The sequence below is a fragment of the Ascidiella aspersa genome, chromosome 3, assembly GCF_963924565.1.
Source record: "Ascidiella aspersa chromosome 3, kaAscAspe10.2, whole genome shotgun sequence".
NCBI classification, from domain to species: Eukaryota; Metazoa; Chordata; class Ascidiacea; order Phlebobranchia; family Ascidiidae; genus Ascidiella; species Ascidiella aspersa.
In genome coordinates, this window is record NC_139449.1 from 38,252,234 (window position 1) to 38,273,325 (window position 21,092).

The following is a 21,092-nucleotide window of genomic DNA, read 5'->3' on the forward strand; positions in this document are numbered from 1 at the left end:
GGTGATTCAAATTTATAACATTAATGCAAAACACACAAAAAAGGTTATTAGGTTATAATCTGAGTCAGCTTGGGCCAACAATATTTAATTTTACAAATGTTGTGCCAAGTTCAAAAGATTCATACAAACTTTTTTTGAAAATGGTCGATTCTTTTCTAATAATGTGAATATTGAACTGTACTGTCTGTACATGAATATGCACCTAAGGTATTCGTTCTTTAAATTTAGTAAAAACTTAAATTAAGCCAGAAAACTTGCATGAACTATTGCCGAAACTTTTTATCACAGAGACATACATCGATTTTTCAAATGTCTTGGCTTTTATTTTTACTAAAATTGCTGAATATTTTTATTAAATATATTAACAAAACCTGTGTATTGTGTTGCAATGACATACTTGATTCATTTATTCTGAACCTTCCGCCACGAGCGCAACTCTTGTGTGCACTCAGGCGTAAAATAAAACAAATTCAGCGAAAAAAAACAAAAAAAAAAACGCGAGAAAAAAGCAAAACGCGTCATCAACGTTAAACAAAATGGAGCAACGTAATTTAATATTGTGACTTCAATATTCCGCTGCCTTAATATACGTTAGGAATGCTTTCAATCACTTGTTGTATACTATAAAGTTGTTTTGGGTAAAAGTTTAAAGCGTTAAGTCACGACGTGTTGTATTTTAGGAAACTTATTTGCTGCAAGGAATGTTTATTTTGTAGAACGCTATCACATTCTTTTTTGCTTACTGTTTTTTAATGCTGTGCATGAATAAATGTTGTTATTATCAAATTGAATCAATGTAATACGATGTTTTTTTGTTTCAATATGATTGTGGTCTAGGTCAATTTATAAGTCATATTTTGCGATAAATATTTCATGTAGGGCCTACTAAGACGAATTACCACTCGTTTATAATTACCACCGTTGCACAGTTGATTTGTAAGAATAATGCAGTTCAAAACTAGCTGATTTAGGTTAGTCTTGTGTGATAGCTAGCCTTATATTCTAGCGATATCAGTAAAGGTGAAATAATTGAAAGTTACTGTATGTTTATTAATTCAAAGCTGTCATATAATACCAAATTTCACTGGAAGTTTATAAAGTCTTATTCATATGTAAAAATGGATTAACTATACTTCTTCTTGAAATATGTTTAATTTCTGTTATGTTAAGGTATTTAAGAAACAATTTAGTTCTGCCAAACATGCACCTCTAGATCCACTGTTTAAACTTTCTATTTAAAATTTTCAATAATGCACAGACGTGGATGGTTAGGGGGTCCGAAACCCCCCAAAAATCCTCATTCTTTGGAACATCTCAAGTAAGTAGTATTATAATGTAATGCTAAACAGTTTAATAAGGTGTCAATATGCAGGTAACAAGCGATAAGAATGATAACGGTCTAATAAATCCACAGGCATGCTCATAAAGACGTATATATATATATGTAATATAATACTTGATGATAAATTGTTAATGTGACACATTAACTAAAGATGATACAAGCTCGTATCGAAAATTCTTAATCAAGATGCTGTCGATTTACTCGACCTTTTTGGCTTTGCAATTAATTATCAAGCTACATTACAGATCTGTGCATAGTGTACCCAACTAATATAATGCTGCTATTACCAAAACGCGTAACCAAAACGCGTAGCCTTTTGATTTGATTTTTACAAAAAGTATGTTCGAATATATACCACACGACATATTTCTGCTTTTGTCATGTTTTGGGTGAATAAGTATATTGAGTTTTACAAAATGCCAAACAGATTCTCACTAAAATGACTTCTTTGCAGATATCTCCACCATGTGCTTACAAAGAACCACACAATCACGGAGAACAACAAATCGCTGATTGTCGAGGCTTTACGTTCCATGGCTGAGATCTTGATATGGGGAGATCAGAATGACAGCTCAGTATTTGAGTAAGATTTACATTTTTTGTTTTTTGTAAAATGACCAAAAACATACGACTGTGTAAGATATGTAGTGTGTAAGAACAGTTAAGATGGTTATGTTATTCTATGTTTTATATTTTCACTGGTGTTTACACACAAATGCAAATATACAATTAAAAATATAAATACATACCTTTTTAAATGGTAATCTCTGTTGTTGGAAAGAGAACAACCTTAATTGATTATTATCAGTTTACCCACTTTGTTTTTAGTTTACAGTATCTAGCTTATTGTCAACTTTAATTTCATGTATTTTCTAGGTTTTACTTGGAGAAGAACATGTTTTTATTTTTCCTGAATATCTTGCAACAAAACTCGGGCAACTACGTTTGTGTTCAATTACTTCAAACTCTAAATATCCTTTTCGAGAATCTACAACATGAAACTTCACTGTGTGAGTTGTCACTAACAACAGACAATTTATTATATTATATTATAATAATGGATAAATATACAGAAGTTTAAAATGTTTTTCGGAAAGATATTCACATTACTTACTGCATTAAAACCTCAAAACCATCAATTTTAGGTTTTTTGATACCATGCAACAATAATATATTAATAAATTCAATTTTCTTTAAATTTAAAGAGTAAAAATATTTTTTTTTTAAGATAAAATACTAAGTTGTTCTTGTTTTTTTTTGCTGAACCCTGGTGTTATACTTGCATTATTAATAACGAACATATATATTTTATTAAAACGATACTTCTTTTTGTTAGGATATGTAAAACACACACAATATACTAAGTTTTTTAAGCTGTAGATTTAATAAAATACAAATGATATAACAAACCTTACATCTGTCAGATGTGATAATATAATTTTTTGCTTCAGACTACCTGTTGTCGAACAACCACGTAAACGACGTCATTTGCCACAAGTTTGACTTTTCTGACGAGGAAGTTATGGCTTATTACATTTCCTTTATCAAAACCCTCTCACTCAGATTGAACCAGCACACAATACATTTCTTCTACAATGAAGTAAGTAAAAAAACATATATTTCTATATTATTATTATTATGAAATTTTTTTTCAATGGATGTGCAAAAACAAAAAACAAAAATATAAACAGAAATGGGTAAATATTTGTTTATGAGAAGGTTTTAAATTTCTTACTTAAAATCAAAACTTTTTCTTAATAACACACTCATAGACACAAATGTTGATGTATAATTTATTGTCGATTTATGATGATTGACATAGTTATAAATTGGCCATTATAGTTTAATATATTGATATTATTGACTTCTATGGCTCTTTAGTGCGCGTGTGTTTATAATTTAAAATAAAATCACTCATTTCCAGGTGTTAAGAGGAAACTGTTACTTTATTTTCAGCACACAGATGACTTTGCGCTTTACACGGAGGGAATTAAGTTCTTTAACCATTCTGAAACCATGGTTAGGATCGCTGTGAGAACATTGACGCTCAATGTATATAAAGGTAATAACTGCTGCTTTTTTAGTTCTAAAGGCAAATTGAAAACTCTGACATTAAAACTAAAAGAGGAAAATAATATTCATCGAAAGGTTTCTGGGAATTTTGTTTAATTTTCAATTCTTGTTAATCACCTTTTAAAAATTTGGTTATTATTATCATGTGAAAAAAAAAATTTGGATATTATTATCATGTGTTTACACAACTGGCATTAAGTGTAAGACACTAAAAATAAAAAAAATAAAATATTTAAAAAAAAATAAAAAATAAGGTTTATAGATAAGTTTTTAGGTATTTTTTAATTAAAAACAGCATACTGGCAAAAATTGGCACAGTTTTTTTTAAAACAGTTTTAATTGTATTTTTTGGGGGAATTTAAATATGACGTGTTTTTATGTTTTTTGTTTTATATTTCCAGTGAACGACCATGCAATGCTGCGATTTATCCAAGACAAAACCGCGGTTCCTTATTTCACCAATCTTGTTTGGTTTATCGCGGAACATGTCCGCCAAGTCGACGCATGTGTGAGAAATAACGCAGAGTAAGTTTAAAAAAAAATATATATATATATGAGCAAGCAAATAATCAAGAAAACCATTGTTTAAAAATTTTAACATCAAAATTGCCAACATATATAATTATATATTTTGATATCTAACAGAGTGACATTTTACTGTACTTTAATAAGAAATGTGAAAAAAGTTGTTGTTATATGCAGAATTGTTAAATTTGAATGCTGTAAGTGAAGAATCATCTGCAAAAAGCAAATTCGTTTTCCAACCAGTGGCTTAAATAGCTACCGGTTTTAGATATGACTGTAATCATTTATTAATTTTGCCACCTCTAATGTAGATTATTGTCAAAGTATTCTTTCTGAAAGCCAATAAACACTGTTTTTCAGCCACCAACAAAGTGATCGTTTGCGTGACATCGTAGCCGAGCACCTTGACCACCTTCATTACCTCAATGACATTGTTACGCTTGAGAACAACATGCTCAACAAAGTGCTCATCGAACATCTGCTGCATCGACTTTTTCTTCCACTCTATGTCCGATCGCTCGCAGATGGGGCTCCTGGGGATGATATTGTGAGTTTTTTATAAGCTTGTTACACCTCAACCAGATCTCGCTAAATCTCTTCTTGTGAGAATGATCTCTGCAAGGGCATAACAGGCTGTGGTTTTGTAACATGAAAAAAAAAAGGGTACCTTGTCCAAGTAACATCAATAGTACCATAGTGCTCAGACAGGGTTTCAAAATCCAGGCTTTTTCATGGAAAACATGACATACCATCATATAAAGCATTGTCATGCATTTGTTGTGCACCTCGCTGGTGGATTAGTAGAGTGGAAGGCTTTTATATTGCATTCTATTAACTGTTTTTGTACATCCTTTTTGTTTGTACTCTTTTTTTTTAAGACTTTACAATTTATAATATATATATAAGTATATCTACTTTATCTATGATTTCTGAAAACCTAAACTAAAGATTTGAAATAAAGAATATTTATACAAGCAACATTAGGCTAAAATAGTAGCCAACGGTGTTAAAGTTTACCGGGCTGCCAGAGCGTTTTTTTATCTTTAAAAGTCTTTGATTGCCTTTAAATTGATTTGCATAGAAAGTCCCTGAAGAAACCTGTGTTTTTCCAGAAGTCTTTGAATAGTCTTTCGATTCATTTCATGTCCAGCACAAGTTATGTGTTTGGAGTGTTTGTAGTAAACCGAATTATTTAACTATTTATTATTGTATTGACCACAGCATTTCTGCTGTTTTGTGTTTGAATTCTATTTAATACAAGTAAAGTGCGCCCAATTTTTGTTAAAAAATCTTTGAATGTACTTGATCACTCTGTCACCTAAGCTACATAATCCAGAAACAAACAAGCCTATTACATTAAGGAATCTCTAATAAAGTAGTTTTAGTATGATAGTTTTTGCCAAAATACCACTAATATAGGTAGTAAGGAGACCGATTTTAAAGTTTCTGTTAAATTAACAGGAAACTCCTTTGGTGAGTTCGGTGACGGCCCTCTTCCTACTTTCTCAAGTAAGTTAAATGTTTTATTGCTTAAATCAGGGGATCCCAACTAGTGATATGGGAAGGTTTTTTCAGGTGGTCTGGGAGTAGCTTCCACTTTTTTCACCAAAAAATGGATTCACAACAATTTTGTTTATCTGGTTTTATTTACAATAATAATTCCTGAAGCATATTCTTATTATTACATAACTATTCCTGTTGTTTCGTATTGTTAGAATCTTCACAATACAGGTCACATCAATTGTCAACAAAGTGTTACTTGTTGACAAGTGACATGACCTGAAAAAAGCTAAATTTACACCCCACATCGACCAATTAGTGTACAGTAAACTTATGAATAAAATGTGATTCAATCAAATTGGTTGTTCTGCAAGGAGTGGTATGAGATTGTAAAAAGTTTGGGAACCCTTGGCTTACAGTAAAAGAAACTTAAAATAACTTAAAAAGAGCTTTGTAAAATAAAGTAAAAATGGTTTTACTGAAAAGAGTATTTTTGTGGAAATATTGGCTGAAGAGATAGAGCTATAACATTGTGGTGAAACACCGATAGTCACAGAAATTATATAATGCCTATCCAAACATTGCATGTTTAGCATTTGCAAATAAACAAAAAACAATAAAAGAGAAACTGAATTGCAATCTCCATATTATTCATTACTTTTGTTAACCTGGCCGTCTACTTTCACCTTGCTGTTCACAGTTTGTATTTATTTATTTAACAACTCAATATGTTCCTAAAGTAAAAAAAAATAGTTGATTTGTTACATTTGGTCAATACTGTGATTTTCCAGGTGTTCCTCATTATCCACTATGAACCGATGGTTCATCAACTCGCTGAAGTTATTTTCACAAAGAACTTGGAATCTTTATTCATTTCATCTGTAAGTTCTATTGCATGTTTGCATGTCTTCATACTCAGCGAAGCTTTAATTTACTCAGTACATTTTTATTTACAAGTACATGTATAAAAGTAAGTATTTATATGCCAGCATTGCCATTTAAGATATGTGGTCGGTTGTCAGTTTTGTTTAAACTCTACCAAATACATAAGTATTTGTATCTCTCTTTAATTTTTGATCACTATTAAAACTCCATCTTTTCAATCTGAATTTCCTAAACACAAATGCCTTTTTGTTATCTTTTTTTGGTCAAAATCATTAGTTGCATGTATTTTCTTGATTAAATTGAACCAATTAAGCCAAATAAAAACTTAAATTTAAAACTAGTAGTTACTAAAAATATGGAAAAGTGTCTTGATGTTTTCTCAGCAAAAAAAAACATTTGGAACTAGCACATCTTGCAGATGTGGTTATTGATAACTTACGAAGCTCACATGTTATTATTATTATTTATACTTGTTATTTCAGCCGATTGAGCACAAAGAACTGCTTCAACAACCTGAAAGTCTTGAGAAGCTTTTGAGTTCCAAAAAGTTGAGAAAGAAAAACAAAAACAAGAAAAGACCCAACTTCAGAAACCACGGTAACATTTTTTAATCAAAATATGCCAGTGTTGGCAATACTTGGTTGTTTATGGTAGACACTAAACTTTTGCTAGGTTAGAATGAACAGTTTGTTGCCACTCTTGGAATAACTTGTCTTAAGGCTTGTTAATATTTTAGTTTTAGATTGGTTGTTTTTTAGATTTTTACCTAAAACCCAAAAACACTATTGTTGACTGTATCCAATTACTGTTTATTTTGGAGTTTTAATAAAGTGCTCATCTATTTATCTTTGTGTGCAAAATAAACAAGAAGAGTTTCTCAAATGTAAATATAAATAAGTTTTGTCTTTAGTATATTTGAATAATATTTAATATGTCTTGTTTTCCATTTTTTACCAATTACAAAGAGCTTTATAAGGTAAATAATAGCTACCAGACACATGCAATCAGTATTATTAAAATAAAAACAATAGGTAGTTGCTATATGACTCAGTTCCTCCATCAGTTTATGCAAGCGCTAACATAATATTTTTGCTGGTTTAGCATATAATGGTAAGAAATCTGATCCACTGTTAGGTGTGGGATGTAGAGTAGGTTTTATTTGCCTATATGCTTTGAACTGTTTTTTTAAAATCATTTTACTGTGAGCCACTGTTGTAATGTTGAATATAAAATTTTACACCCACTTTATTTCGTTTTGTGCTGCCTTACTGTAAAATTAAATTGAACCTTTACAATTCAATAGAACACATTGTGTTGTTATACAAGGTAGCAATTCTGCTTTTAACTTGTTTTCCAATCTATCTTTATTTTCAGGTACACTATACATAAATCTATAATGTAGCTTGATAATGAACTTTAAAGCCACAAGATTTGTTAAAAATTACATTAACTGATAATGATAGAAGTATGTATTGAAATGTCTTTATCAAAATGATGTCAATTTATTCAACCTTTATGGCTTTGCGGTTCGTTTTCAAGCTATCTTTATTTTGTGGACAGAAATTTTGGCAGCAAAACTAAAAGGAAAAGGTTTGTCAAAAAACAACTTCGATTGGTTCTACTTTATTTTTAGTGTCAAACAAACTTTGTTGACATTCTGGAAATAATATAAATTTGCTGCTGCCTCTGTTTTACTAATAACATCCATACACATTTGTTAACTGTTATTACTGACCACCATTGCTTTTTTTGTAATTCTTTTTGTTTTTCTGCTTATTGTATATATTTTGGTGTAAATTATGGTAATTAAGGAAAGGTAATAAGAATACTTTGAATTTGCTAAAATATTTTTAAGGTGTCTAACTTGCCAATATTTCTGTAAATAATGTTTTAAACATACTTTTGTGTGCTTGCAAACATTTTGATTTCAAAACTTAAGTCAGCACTTAGCAACTGGTTGCAATTTTGCTAATCATTTACATTTTGAAGTGTTTAAACAACTTTGTTTTGACCCTGAGAATATAATACTAATAGATAACTCTCTGTGCATTTCTGTAATCATTACAATTTTTTAGGATGGATTAAATTGCTGCAATGAATCAGAAATGTGTTAACGCTGTTCTGCAATTTTGTTCCATTTTTTAAATTCACTTGATATAAAGAATAATTCTCTGCGTCAGTTAGAAAAGTAGGCTACATTTTGAAAGGATGAGTATTTATAGACTGTTTAGTTTCCTTAAAACACAGCACATGTGTACAACTTTGATCTACAAGATAACACACGCTTTAGTAACCAATGATTTCGTCGACTGTCTGCATTTTTCCTGTTAATTACTAGTTTATATTATTATGGAACTAGTCCTAATAAAATGTGCTATTTTTATTCTTTGTTTTTCAAATGTTCTGAAGTTGCACAAAAAATAAACTGAATCTGAATCTCACCAAAATTACAGGTGTTCAAATGGAAATTTGCAAACAAGTTGATATTTTTTATGATGTTGTTTCAGGTTCTGACGAGGAAGGTGGATCAAAGAGTAGTCCAGAACCCGACGCTGAATCGCTTCCTGTCGGAGTTTCAAGCGAGCTTTTTCATCGACAACTCAGCGTTGCAGAGTCACAAACAGGTGTGTAACATTTTTATGTGCGGTTGATTTTTTGTTAATCTTTTAATGTGCTTGGTTGAACAACTGAAATATGTCTAAAATCAACTTTTTTAAATTATGTTTTTTTCACATTTGCAATTTATAGTCAAAATAACTTATTACAATCTTTAGAAACTATTTTTAGACGCTAAATTAATCTATATAGACATAAGACATTCAATCAATATTATGCTTGAGACCCCTTTGAACTTATTGTGTTTATATTTTTTAGCTTCTTTAACTGAAACAAGATTGACATCTCCACCCATGCCTTGTCCAACAGACAGGTAAGAGAAAAAGGATAAATTGTTAAAATAGATTTCTAAATTTTGGCAATGTTTTGATGTGCTTGCCTTAAATAGTAGTTTAAAATGTTTTCCATGAGTTGTGATAGATCACAGAAAACGCTTTGAACTATTGTTGACTGCGTGTATAAAAATATCTCACTACAAAACCATGTTTGGGACATAACTTATGTTGTTTATTTGTATTAAATCGTAAAGTTTTTTGAAATGTGCTACTTTGAAGCAGTTTATTTTTAAGAGAAAAAATCAAGCCAATGTTTACTTAAATTGTTTTTGTTTACAGACCATATCAACTATTGAAATATTTATGTTGGTCTTATTTGTTTTTTTATTTACATGTGAATATAATGTTTTGTATTTTTTGCAGACAAACATTTGCGTTAACCATACTTTAAATTGATGTAATGGTAATTAACTCTATTAATTTATACTTGCTAAACGGTACTTCCTCACTCTTATTAAAAAACATAAAAATCAAGCCAATATTTACTTAAATTGCTTTTGTTTACAGACCTTTCCTTGACACCATCTACAGTGCTCTTAATTGTACGGAGAACGACTACACTGCAATATTTGCTTTGTGTCTGCTTTATGCAATGCTACAGAACAAAGGTGTGTTCTTATTTGACAAACCACATTTTGACATTGACAAAGGTCGATTTGCTGTCTGTTATGTCATAATCATTTATGGTTTTATGCAATTTTAGATGTACTTCATGTTTATCAACCTGAAATTTAGAAATCAAGTGTATTTTAAAACATGTAAATTAAAAAAAGTATGCTGAACATCCAATTGCAATAACTAAAACAAGTTTTGAAAAAAAAAAAGAAGTGATTTTATGTTTTACCTTTTTTTATAAACAGTTTAAGATTATCTGATACAAAAACAAGAATCTTTCTTTTACATTTTTTTGTCTGCGGGAGATTCCTTAATACCTAAAGTGTTTTAGCTTATCAACAAAGGCCAATTTAATCCCTTATTTGCTATTTTTTCATAATGACACTTTGATCAATGAATAGTTTTTTAAATATTTTACAATGTTTATCATTATTTTTTTAAACCTCAGATACTGTATATAATTAAAAGCTAGTAAAATTTATAAAAAAATATCCTAAATTGCCAGGAGCTAAAACATGGTGTTGCAATAATAAACTTTATAAATTTATTTAATTTAAACAATTTATCATTGTTTTTACTCATGCTGCAAATTCTTAAGGAGCTGGTAAGTTAAATGTGCTGCGATTGATTCAAGACGCTTTGAACAATTCAATTGTTTTATTGCATAAAAAGGCAGAAATTTGCATCACTTCCGTAAATTTTTGCTGCACTGTCTTACCAAAGCTAAATAAACATGCACGCAATGTTCTTATTATTGTCAGTGTTTTTGTTCAGTTGTTGTTAGCTTTAATTTAAATAAGTATTTGCAATAACTGTTTGTCTGTTTTTGTTAAAAATGCTTTTTTATTTTGATTTATGAAAATAAAGCAATAATACATTATCTACATGGTTATACACTAACCAGCGTTAAAATGGCAACTTTACTAATAAATATAATTTTTCACACATTCACAAAGTTCATGCCTTTTCAAATTAATCCAACAAATAATAATGTTGTTATGTTGCATATAACTAATTAACTTACCTCAGAACTTTGCACTGAAATGTTCAATTTTTCATTTCAATGCACAAATGTCCAAAGTAAGTTGAAAAATTCAGTCATCTTAATTTTTTGACATTTCCAAACAAAATTCAAAATTGTAAATATATACTTCATATAAGTGCTTTTAAAAGTAAAACCTTTTGGGTTTTTAAACTGGTTTATGGGGTCAACAAAACTTTTTAAAAAACAATTTCGTGAAATATTTTTTAAAGTGAAGTATATTTATTAGTGTAAAGATTTTTATCAATTGATGTATGTTTTTTGTTTATTTGTGGTATAATCGTTTAACTTCAATGTGTTTTTTCATATAAGGGTGCGATGGATCATAAACAAGTTAAAAAGGGGGACTATAAAAATAAATAAATATATATGAATTACTGCTTACCATTTTTTTCTCCCGTCACAGTTTTACTTCTCTAAGAATAGTTTGTATTTTTCCACCCCAGGTTTAAGTTGTGACCTGAAGAGCATCGTCCAGCTTGGATCGAACAACTCGGAAGCAAAGAGTGATTCTTACTGCCACTGGCTCATCGAGAGGTTGCTGAGAATTGTCAGTAAAGCTGTAAAGCCAGGTGAGAGGTCTTACTTGTTACGACTAAAATTTTTTTGCTCTTTTTTTATTTTTCTAAATTTGTATGATGCATTTTAGTACCATTTACTTTTGCTTTTTACAATTTAAAATGACTAACGTGTCTAACAAAATTTTTGTAAGGTTTTATGCAAAAAAAATCATTAATGATAACGATATCAGCGTATTTTCTTAATCTTTGTTGCCTGAATGTTGCCAATTTAGCTCGGTGCTTGACTTTTAAGTCTTAGAAAATATTCAAAATGCTTCAAATAAAGTTTAGCAATATTTTTAATTTTTAACGAAGTTTGCTTACCATCACAGAGAGCAAGATCCGGCTTGCCACGCTCCGACTCACGGTTATACTTCTTCGCAAACTTGGGATGTCTGAAGGGGAATGCCTGCTTCCTGATCACCACCTTACTGCTATAGAGGTTCGCTAGAAAAATACGTTCAACTTATTTATTTAGAATGGGGGACTGCTCTCTTGCTGAGCAAATACTTGATAGGTGTATTTTAGGATAAATTTTGCATACATTGAATGTCTTTAAAAAGACATAACTTTTTTAAACCACGCTTGAGATTTATTTTACTCGACAAAATCAACGGGTGATTCATATTTTTATGTTTTTAGGCGTCGCATGTTGGGTAGATCCAAATTACGTCATTACTACTCAAGCAAGCAAAAAATATTTAAACATCCAAAGGCGTTTTCTAAGTTATGACGTTGTGAGGCTTATTTATCTTTTGATTGGATCATAAATAGTGGTTAAAATCCTCCATTAAATGCCAGTTAATATTTCTCCATTCATTATCGGATCGGCACCGATGCCACCCTACTACCGGATATACTGTGACCAGTCCAGAGCCGATATTATCGGACACTTCAAAAACTATGTACTTGTATTTCGATCTGGTATCGGACATCGGCTCCGATAATATCGGACATACCAAGCCTAATAATTTCTTCTCAATTTGTAAATTTCAGAACTACTCACTGCAAATGTAATTTCGATGCACTCGCGTTAAATTTTAACTATTTGAGATGAATTTTTAACGTTTTGTTTTATTTCAAGTTTGAGATTTACCTTTATTTTTGTGTTTAGCAATTTCGTAACGAGAGCATGCAGAATCTACAGAAGTGTTTGCAGGTAAGTTCCTGTATTTTATGTATTTTAACCCAACATGTATGACAGTAAAGAAATTGTTCTTGATTATAACGTTTTAAATCTAATCAAATGTTTGGTTGTTGTAGCAAAATATTATTTAAAATTGTTCATTATTTTTTAGGAAGAAGAGATGTTTCTGGATATATTTGAAGATGAATACAGAACTTTTGTTGTGAGTAAAAATAAAATACGAACTTTTTAAACCCGTCTTAGTTGCTATAAATACCTAAATCAATCCAGGAATCTAAATTTCCCCCCAAAAAACGTAAATAAAGTTAAATTGCAAAAAAATATCGACTTCGAATGACAACGTGTACGCTTTCAAACAAGACTGAAATAATTTAACTCCGTAAATCATTTATTTATGTCCAAGAAAAAGTAGTTAAAAATATAGTGTTTACTTGCAAAAAAGGACTTTTAAATCAAGTATAGTTCGTTAACCTCCATAAACCACATTGTTTATTGCAGCTGGACAAACCAGATTTCTATGAAATTCACTGCTGTTTATAAATAATGTGGCGTAATTTTAATATGCTCATGCAACTATTTAAAACCGTGCTTTGATGCTTAAACGACCCAATTCACTCCAGAAAACTAACAGAAATATTTACTTACTAAGATTTTAACCGTCTACATTGAAAACTGAATAAACTTGCCAACCTCGCAAATCATTTACTTTTGACTCGGAACTAGTTTTTCTGAAAATGTTAAAAAACATTATTGAAATAAATAGGACTTTTAAATCGATATGGTTTTCCTCCATAAACCACTTATTTTTTCACCAGGACAAACCATTCAACGTTGAGTACTTGATGATGGACTCTTCACTACTCCTTCCCCCCACAGTTACCCCCCTAACTGGAATCGAGTTCACCAAGAGACTCCCCTGTGGACCCACCGAGCAAGTCAGGAGGGTATGTCTGTGTGACGTCACAATATATACCCCCTATTGGAAGTGAAACTAGCCGAACGTTTTTAAAATGTATTTGGCGCAATTTGATTGGTTTGAACAACGGTTTACAACTGTAAACAATTTGGCTTTCTGGAAAGTGTAAAAAGTATTTCAAATAGTAAATTTTTAAAATAGAGGTTTTTTATTTAAATAACCGTCTGGAACAAAATGAAAAAACGAGTTTTTTTGTCCAATTTTCAACAAGTCATCACGTGTACTTTAAATTGTAGGGCGTCTGATGAGGCAAACAGAAATTTCAAATTTGAACGACTGGGCCCCATTTAAGTAAAAAATCAGTGGTGGAAGTGGCCGCAACTGCCCGAGAGTTTCGATAAAATACGTTATTTTAGGTACGCCGTATTGGTAAAAAAAACATCAAGCCTTAGCCTTTCTTTCACCAGGCAACCTCTCCAACTCCTTAAATGCATGGAAATTATGTTTTTTACATATTTTTGCACGACCTTGAGCAAAAACCCCGGTTTCTTCAGGGTTACTTGTTTCATGTTTCCTGTTATGACGTAACTCTTCTACCTTTCAGTCGATCGGAGCTTTCCTTGTACTTCGCGATCTCTCGTTGTCTCTGTGCAAAGAAGTTGAAACTCAGCTCCCGCTCACAAGGACACAAGATTGCATAAAGACCGACGATAAACTGGATCTTAGTGAGTAAAGGCTTATTTTACGTTTTACATGAGTACCTATACAATGCGAGTTGGTGACAGTGTAATGCAAAACGACTACAATTAAGCACCAGGGTTTGTATCAAGACCGACTATAAACTAGACGTCAGTGAGTTGTTGTGATTAATTGTGTCCTTATACGGCTTAATTGACGATTCACTTGGACACGTACACTGCGAATTCGTAGCACTGTAATGGGAAACTACTACAATTAAGCAATATTTTTTCAATTTTTAAGCATCTTAAAACACAAAAACAATTACAAGTCAATTTTGGTTTCCTATAAAGTAATTCTCGTTTCATCTCAGTGAGTTGTTGTTGATTCTGTTCTATACTTAATTAACGCTTACCATTCGTATACTGCGGATTGATATCATTGTAATATTAAACTACTTCATTTAAGCAACACTTTCCATTTATATTTCAATTTTTAAGCACCTCAAAACACATAAACGATTAAAATTCAATTTTTGCTCCACTTTAATTAATTCCTGTTTCCGATTGGTAAGAGCTTTATATCTTTTAAAACTTAAATTGTTTTTTAACTAAAACTAGGAAAACAACATAAATTTTGGGCCACATATTTAATCCGTTGTTTGCTGAAGCTATTTGCTTTCTAAAGCGCTCAGTTGTGAACAGACTTGGACAATTAGATAATTCTAGTTTTCTAGTTTACTTAATTAGAGCAAAATACAGCTAATTCCTATTTAATTTTTACAAAAAAACGAGGTTTATTTTAACTCTTTAAAGTTGGATTCTGGTTTATAACGAGCAATACGAAATCTATTTTCTTCCTAGACAACAGCGACCTGATCGCTTGCACGATTGTGAGCAAGGACTCGCGTCAACGTCGCTTCCTAGTGGTCGATTTGTACCAACTCATCCTGGTGGAACCCGACAACAAGAGGTTGGGCTGGGGGGTCGTCAAGTTCGCTGGATTCCTACAGGTTTGTTTTATCGAATATTTGATAAATTCGACTAGTTTTGATTTTCGAACGTTTTGGCATACACTCATTCCCATTACCTACTGCAGAAACTTTTACAAAACGGAATATATTTCGGTTTTGTTCAATGTTCCAGGCTTAGTGCATTTCTTTTTAATAGACTGATATTGTAATTGGCATTTATCGTTCGTCCGTTAGTAATATGTCTCCGACTTGAATCTTATTTAATGTAGTGTTACGTTTAACTGTGTTTTTTTATGATTCATTTTAAATGTTTAAGTGAACTCTAATTGGGTTTTGAAATTAATTTTAATCGCAGTCTGGTGTAATCCATTGTTTAAATCGGGGGTTACTTAACTTTTTTTCAAAAAGGGACGGATAACTTTATAATGCTTAAATCAATTGTCCATAAGTTTAAAAAAAAAAGTTTTGAAATTGCACCAGAAAACATTTCAACTGTACTTTATCTTCATTAAGGAAATATGCTGCCGGTCGGTAGATTTAACTCTGTAATTTGCTGACCCACGGTTAAGTCACATAACTCTTTTATTATAGTTATAGTAAGGATGAGAAAGTTTGCAGGGAGCTTAATTAGTAGAGTAGTTGAGGCGACTGTGAGGTCGCACCTTCTTTGCTCTGTACGAACATCTCGCCCAAAGGTGCTCATTAAAACTCATAATATAGGCCGCATATTTAAAAAGATTCCAGTTCGAATCTCACTTAAGCACAGGTTGTATCAAGACGATACTCAACAATATTTTATGATTTAATTATTGGCGCTGAACCAGGGGTTTAATCCATGGTTATACATGGCTTTCTAACGGTTTTGTTATGCTTGTTCCAGGATGTAGAAGTTGGCAGCGATCCAGACGACAGCCGGACCCTCCACGTCACAATCCACAAACCTTCTGGAATGCGACGAGTTCCAATGTTGGCAGCTAACTTCGTCTTCGATGACCATATAAGGTAATTGACGCTGATCGTTAAGTGCCAGTATTTATTGAGGTTTTGTGATTGAGCAATAATTAACTTCACTAAAGGGTGGTGGAGTATATATGTTTAACTGGGAATGGTAATTGGATGATATTTTGTTGAATTTAATAAATGAATATATAAACTGTTGCTACCAGGCATGGTAATATAAAAACTCCTCTGGTAATTGTAATTGTAACAATTACAGTTACCAGAGGAGCTGTTTTTGATTTATATTAATAAATGAATAACCAAATAAAAAAAATGAAAAGGCAGGTATAATCAATGAATAAAATCTTGTATCTGTCTCCGCCAGTAGTACAGTGTAGATTCAATCAATAAAAACACCACTGGCAAGATTGTTTCTATTTTTCATTTATAGTAATATTTTTGAATGAATAATTCGCGTATCTTCACTGAAACCAAATAGATGATTTCAGAGACATGTTCCACATGTTTACTTTAAAACCTTATTAATCCCTTCATTGATGCCTTATACCCCCTCAATATATGTTTACCCCCTCAATCTATGTTTACCCCCTCAATATATGTTTTAACCCCCTCAATATATGTTTTAACCCCCTCAATATATGTTTTAACCCCCTCAATATATGTTTTAACCCCCTCAATATATGTTTTAACCCCCTCAATATATGTTTACCCCCTCAATCTATGTTTACCCCCTCAATATATGTTTTAACCCCCTCAATATATGTTTTAACCCCCTCAATATATGTTTTAACCCCCTAAATATATGTTTTAACCCCCTCAATATATGTTTTTACCCCCTGAATATATGTTTACCCCCTTAATATATGTTTTTACCCGCAAACAACTATGTTTTAGCCCCCTAAATACATTTTTACCCCTAAACCTTTATTGTTATCCCCTCAATATATGTTGTTTCCCCCCAGATGTATGGCCGCCAAGCAGCGGCTTACCAAAGGTCGGATGAGAGCAAGGCACCTGAAAACTCGCAGAATCGCCGTGCTTTTGGGGATTCCCCCAGATGCACATGACGATCCTTTTTCTTCGAGCTATCTTCTTAATTCTGGTGAGATTTTAATCAAATTCCTGTGGAGGTAACCCTTGAATAAATCATGACAACATCTATGAAGAAAATTAATTTTTAGATTTTAGATTCTCTTGAGACCTAATATAGAGAAGTATTTTTTGTAAGATCTCAATGGCTATAAATTTTGCCATCTAAAAATTAAAATAAAATGTTAAAAAATGCTCGATTAAAAATATGTTAAACTTAATGAATATTCTGGATTTTCCATCGCTATTAAATTTCATGAGCGCATTATTAAAATTCTAAGTTGTACATAAGTGTCCCAACTAACCATTCTTTCACAACGGACTCCTTTAAACCATAATTCAGGGCACTGTTTAAGATTTTGATGTAAGTAGTAACTGTTTATTTTTCTGAATTGAATTCGAAGCGTTTTGTTTAATCGGCAACACTTTCCCTTATACACGTATTGATTAAATACCTAGTTGAGTTTGTCCTCTAAAAATTCTTAACCCCGGCTATCTTGAATGTACTCATGTTGTGGTAGGAACGCTCGATTAAAAAAATGTTTAACTTGATGAATATTCTGGCTTCCATATCGCTGTTAAATTATATTAAGTGCATTATTAAACTTCTGAATTGTACATTAAGTGCCCCAACTAACCAATAATCATTCTACTACAACGAACCCCTTTAAACCATAGTTACCCTAAATATACTAAAACTCGCCCCATTTACCCCATCTTATACATTCACCCACAAGGTGTCGCCCATTGATGGCAAAACAATAGTAAAAACACCCAAGTTTTGTTAAAGTTTGTCTTCGAAAGATTCTTAACCCCGACAATCTTGAATATAGTTATTTTAACCATAATGCCTAAATTACACTAACTTACCCTATTCACCCCCATCTCCTTATACATTCACTGTGTACTTAGTCCCATAAACCCCATAAAATTTTCTAGGCTACCAACGACCCCAGGACCAATTCCGCGCCTTCGCCGAGCCCCAAGTGCTCCGATCCGACCCCCAGCGCCCGGGGAACCCCCTAAACCAACGGGACCTGTCCCGGACCCCGACGGCCCGGGTGCACCCCCTTCTCAAGCGTCCCGGCCACGCCGCAAGCCGGGTATTCCCCTCTAAACAGGGGTCAAGGGTCGGGAGCCTCGGTCTGCCTCTATCGCCCGCTAGGGGCGCCAGGGAGGCAAGTTCCGACGGGAAATCCCCCGCTGTGACGTCACCTGGTGTTGGTGCTGACGTCACGAGTAATGACGCGCCGGTGGCGGTCAACCGTGTCGAGGCGATGTTGGAGGAAACGGAGCGTGACGATAATTGTGGAGAAACGTCGGGTGAAGTCAAGCGTGACGAAGTTTTGGAATCAGTCAAGGGTGACGAAAACGCGTCAGAAGAAGCCGACCGTGACCAAACGTCACAATCACCTAACCAAGGTGAAGTTAATGACGTTATTCCTGTTAATGACCTTGAGGCCCCGGCAGAGGTCACACGTGGTTCAGTGAACCATGACGGCGATTCGGGTGCGGTCAGCAATAACGAAAGCCAACCAAGCGAAACGAGTGACCTTGAGAGCGCAGATGAAACGAACCGTGAAGGTCAACTTTGTGTTGGGAAGAGCATCGATGATAGAGGTTTGTAAGGATTTCATTAAAGTTTATAGTTTTCTTAACATCTAAAAACCCACTCAAAATCGGTGCCATTTGGCAAAAGTTTTTTGCCTTGTTACAATAAAAGTGTTTTGCCTTGTTAAAAGTCGGTTTTAATGTGAAATCAATTTATCGCGATTTAGTATTTTTGATGTTTAACCGACTTACAGTGACTTAACGTTTGTGTGTCTTAGCATCAGCTAAGAATAGTTAAAAATTACAAACTGTGATTAAAGATATTTACTCACCCTTAGCGAATAATTAAACATATTGAGACCAAATAAAAATTTGAAACGTTGGTCTGTTATAGGGCCAAATGACTTTAATACAGTCCCACAATAATTTCAAGATTAATTATTTAAAATAATTTTTTTTTTTACATTTAGGTGCAACCTTGGGCGAAGCTATCACAGAAGACCCAAGATAATTGACCAACCATATATTTGAATAGAATCACCTCCTTCTAATCAATGCTTCGTGATCTTGTGTCTTTCAAATTCCATTTGCTCTTATTTTAGTTTTAACTGTGTAAAATTATATGTAGATGTTATTGTATTTTAATTCATCGCATTTTGTGCACTAAGAAGTGAGCTCGAAAAAAAACTTCAATTTTTTTTGTTAATATTCGATTGACCAATTTTGCATTGTATGACATTTTTTCGAAAAAACGACCTAAAACTGAAAACAATTAGTTTTCCTTAGGTTAAGCTACAGGACAGAAATACTAAGTCGCCATTATATTCTACCATTTTTGCCCTAAACTTGAAAAGAAAACGTCATCACTTCTTGTCAATATTCGCTTGCTCATTGAGGATTTTTATAAAATATTTGTTTAAAAAAAAGCCTTGAAAAATAAAAACACTTTAATTCCAGAAATACCAAGTGTTTACGCAATAAAAATGAATATGTCTGAGTGTACTAATCACATTTTTAATTTATAACAACTTTATATTTTCGCTAAAAGGGGCCTAAAGTTTCTAATATAAGCGCAATTTTCCGCTAATCCTACTTATTCCCTATAATCCATTTGCAAATTACTTTGAATCCCTATTTTCTTAACGTTGTTTATTTAGCAACACCTACTAGTTGGTTGATGTACGGTGCGAGTTTGTGTGAGTAAGGTGCTAGTTGTTATGTACACTGCTGTTGTATCTTGCATTCGGAGCAGAATATTAGTGCAATAAATTATCCACATAATATTCACAGTTTTGAAGCGAGACGCTTTCTGTGTTGCTTCGAGTTCGTGTTCAGCGAAAAAAAGGGCAGACGATTACACATTGCAATGCAGAGGAAAGAACGAAAGGAAAAAGGCAATATGTCCGGTTCGGTGCAGTATTACTGTGTGCGTCGGTAAACATAGAGCGCCGTGCTTCTAATGATTGGCAGTTACGCCATGTACATATTGCTGGATAGAAGCGGGATATTGACTTTGAGTAACCCCGTAGAACAAAAATATGTTTTATACATTTTTTTATTTATATCATAATGGATTGCATCATTCTTCGCTGTATCAAGGTTTTTAAATGCACTTGTCATGGGATTATAATTTTTTAAAGAATTTTTTCCTCAATTGAGTTTAGATACAAAATATGCGAGTCGCTAATAAAACTAATTAATTAGGATTAATTTGTCCTAGGTCAGCGCGCTTTTGCGATATAATGTTACTTTTGCCATCTAAACGTTTTTAAGGAAATTGCAATCTCTGCGCCTGGCTTGTAAATCGTAAATAATATTTGAAATAAACTAATAGGAAAAGAGTTAGTTAAATAGCCTAATCACAGAAAAAAAGCTTGATCTTTTACTTAATAAACTCATTTCGAGCAGGTCTTATCAATGTAATAATACATAATTCCGAATACCAAACAGACATCTTGGATAGTCTTTGGTTACCCCAATTACCCCAGATTGTCCACTTTGACGTTTTTGAAACATAATTCTAAAAATAGCTCCTAATTTGAACCAGGCGCTTCCTGTCAATTACTTCATGTTTTAAAACGTCCGCTGCATTGAAATTTTATCTGACTTCGAAAACCTTAGCTTTTGTGCAATGCAACCAACCCGGTGTGCGTAATAACCCGCCCGCCCCTTCAAACGCACAGGGGATTAGAAAGCGCATTGTTTTCGTGTTCTAAACAGCAACAAACGCTGATTGTTCCGAACAAGCGCCATTGTTGGCGAAGAATAAGGTGTTAGTTGCACGT

The 21,092-nt window shown here is 32.6% G+C and overlaps 1 protein-coding gene across 1 annotated transcript; it reads left to right on the plus strand.

Annotated features, from left to right (window-relative positions):
* Positions 1-1,175: 1,175 nt before the first annotated feature.
* On the plus strand, positions 1,176-20,075 carry LOC146162878 (protein CLEC16A-like). The gene is made up of 24 exons (XM_083385323.1): positions 1,176-1,318; positions 1,797-1,925; positions 2,219-2,352; positions 2,794-2,942; positions 3,299-3,404; positions 3,817-3,940; positions 4,301-4,487; positions 5,402-5,449; positions 6,232-6,321; positions 6,808-6,922; positions 8,833-8,949; positions 9,200-9,254; positions 9,784-9,884; positions 11,380-11,505; positions 11,826-11,935; positions 12,608-12,652; positions 12,792-12,842; positions 13,456-13,584; positions 14,161-14,281; positions 15,098-15,246; positions 16,088-16,209; positions 17,130-17,269; positions 18,196-18,876; positions 19,278-20,075. The coding sequence occupies exons 1-24, from the start codon at positions 1,251-1,253 to the stop codon at positions 19,316-19,318; spliced, it is 3,138 nt and encodes a 1,045-aa protein (XP_083241449.1). The 5' UTR covers positions 1,176-1,250; the 3' UTR covers positions 19,319-20,075.
* Positions 20,076-21,092: the final 1,017 nt, after the last annotated feature.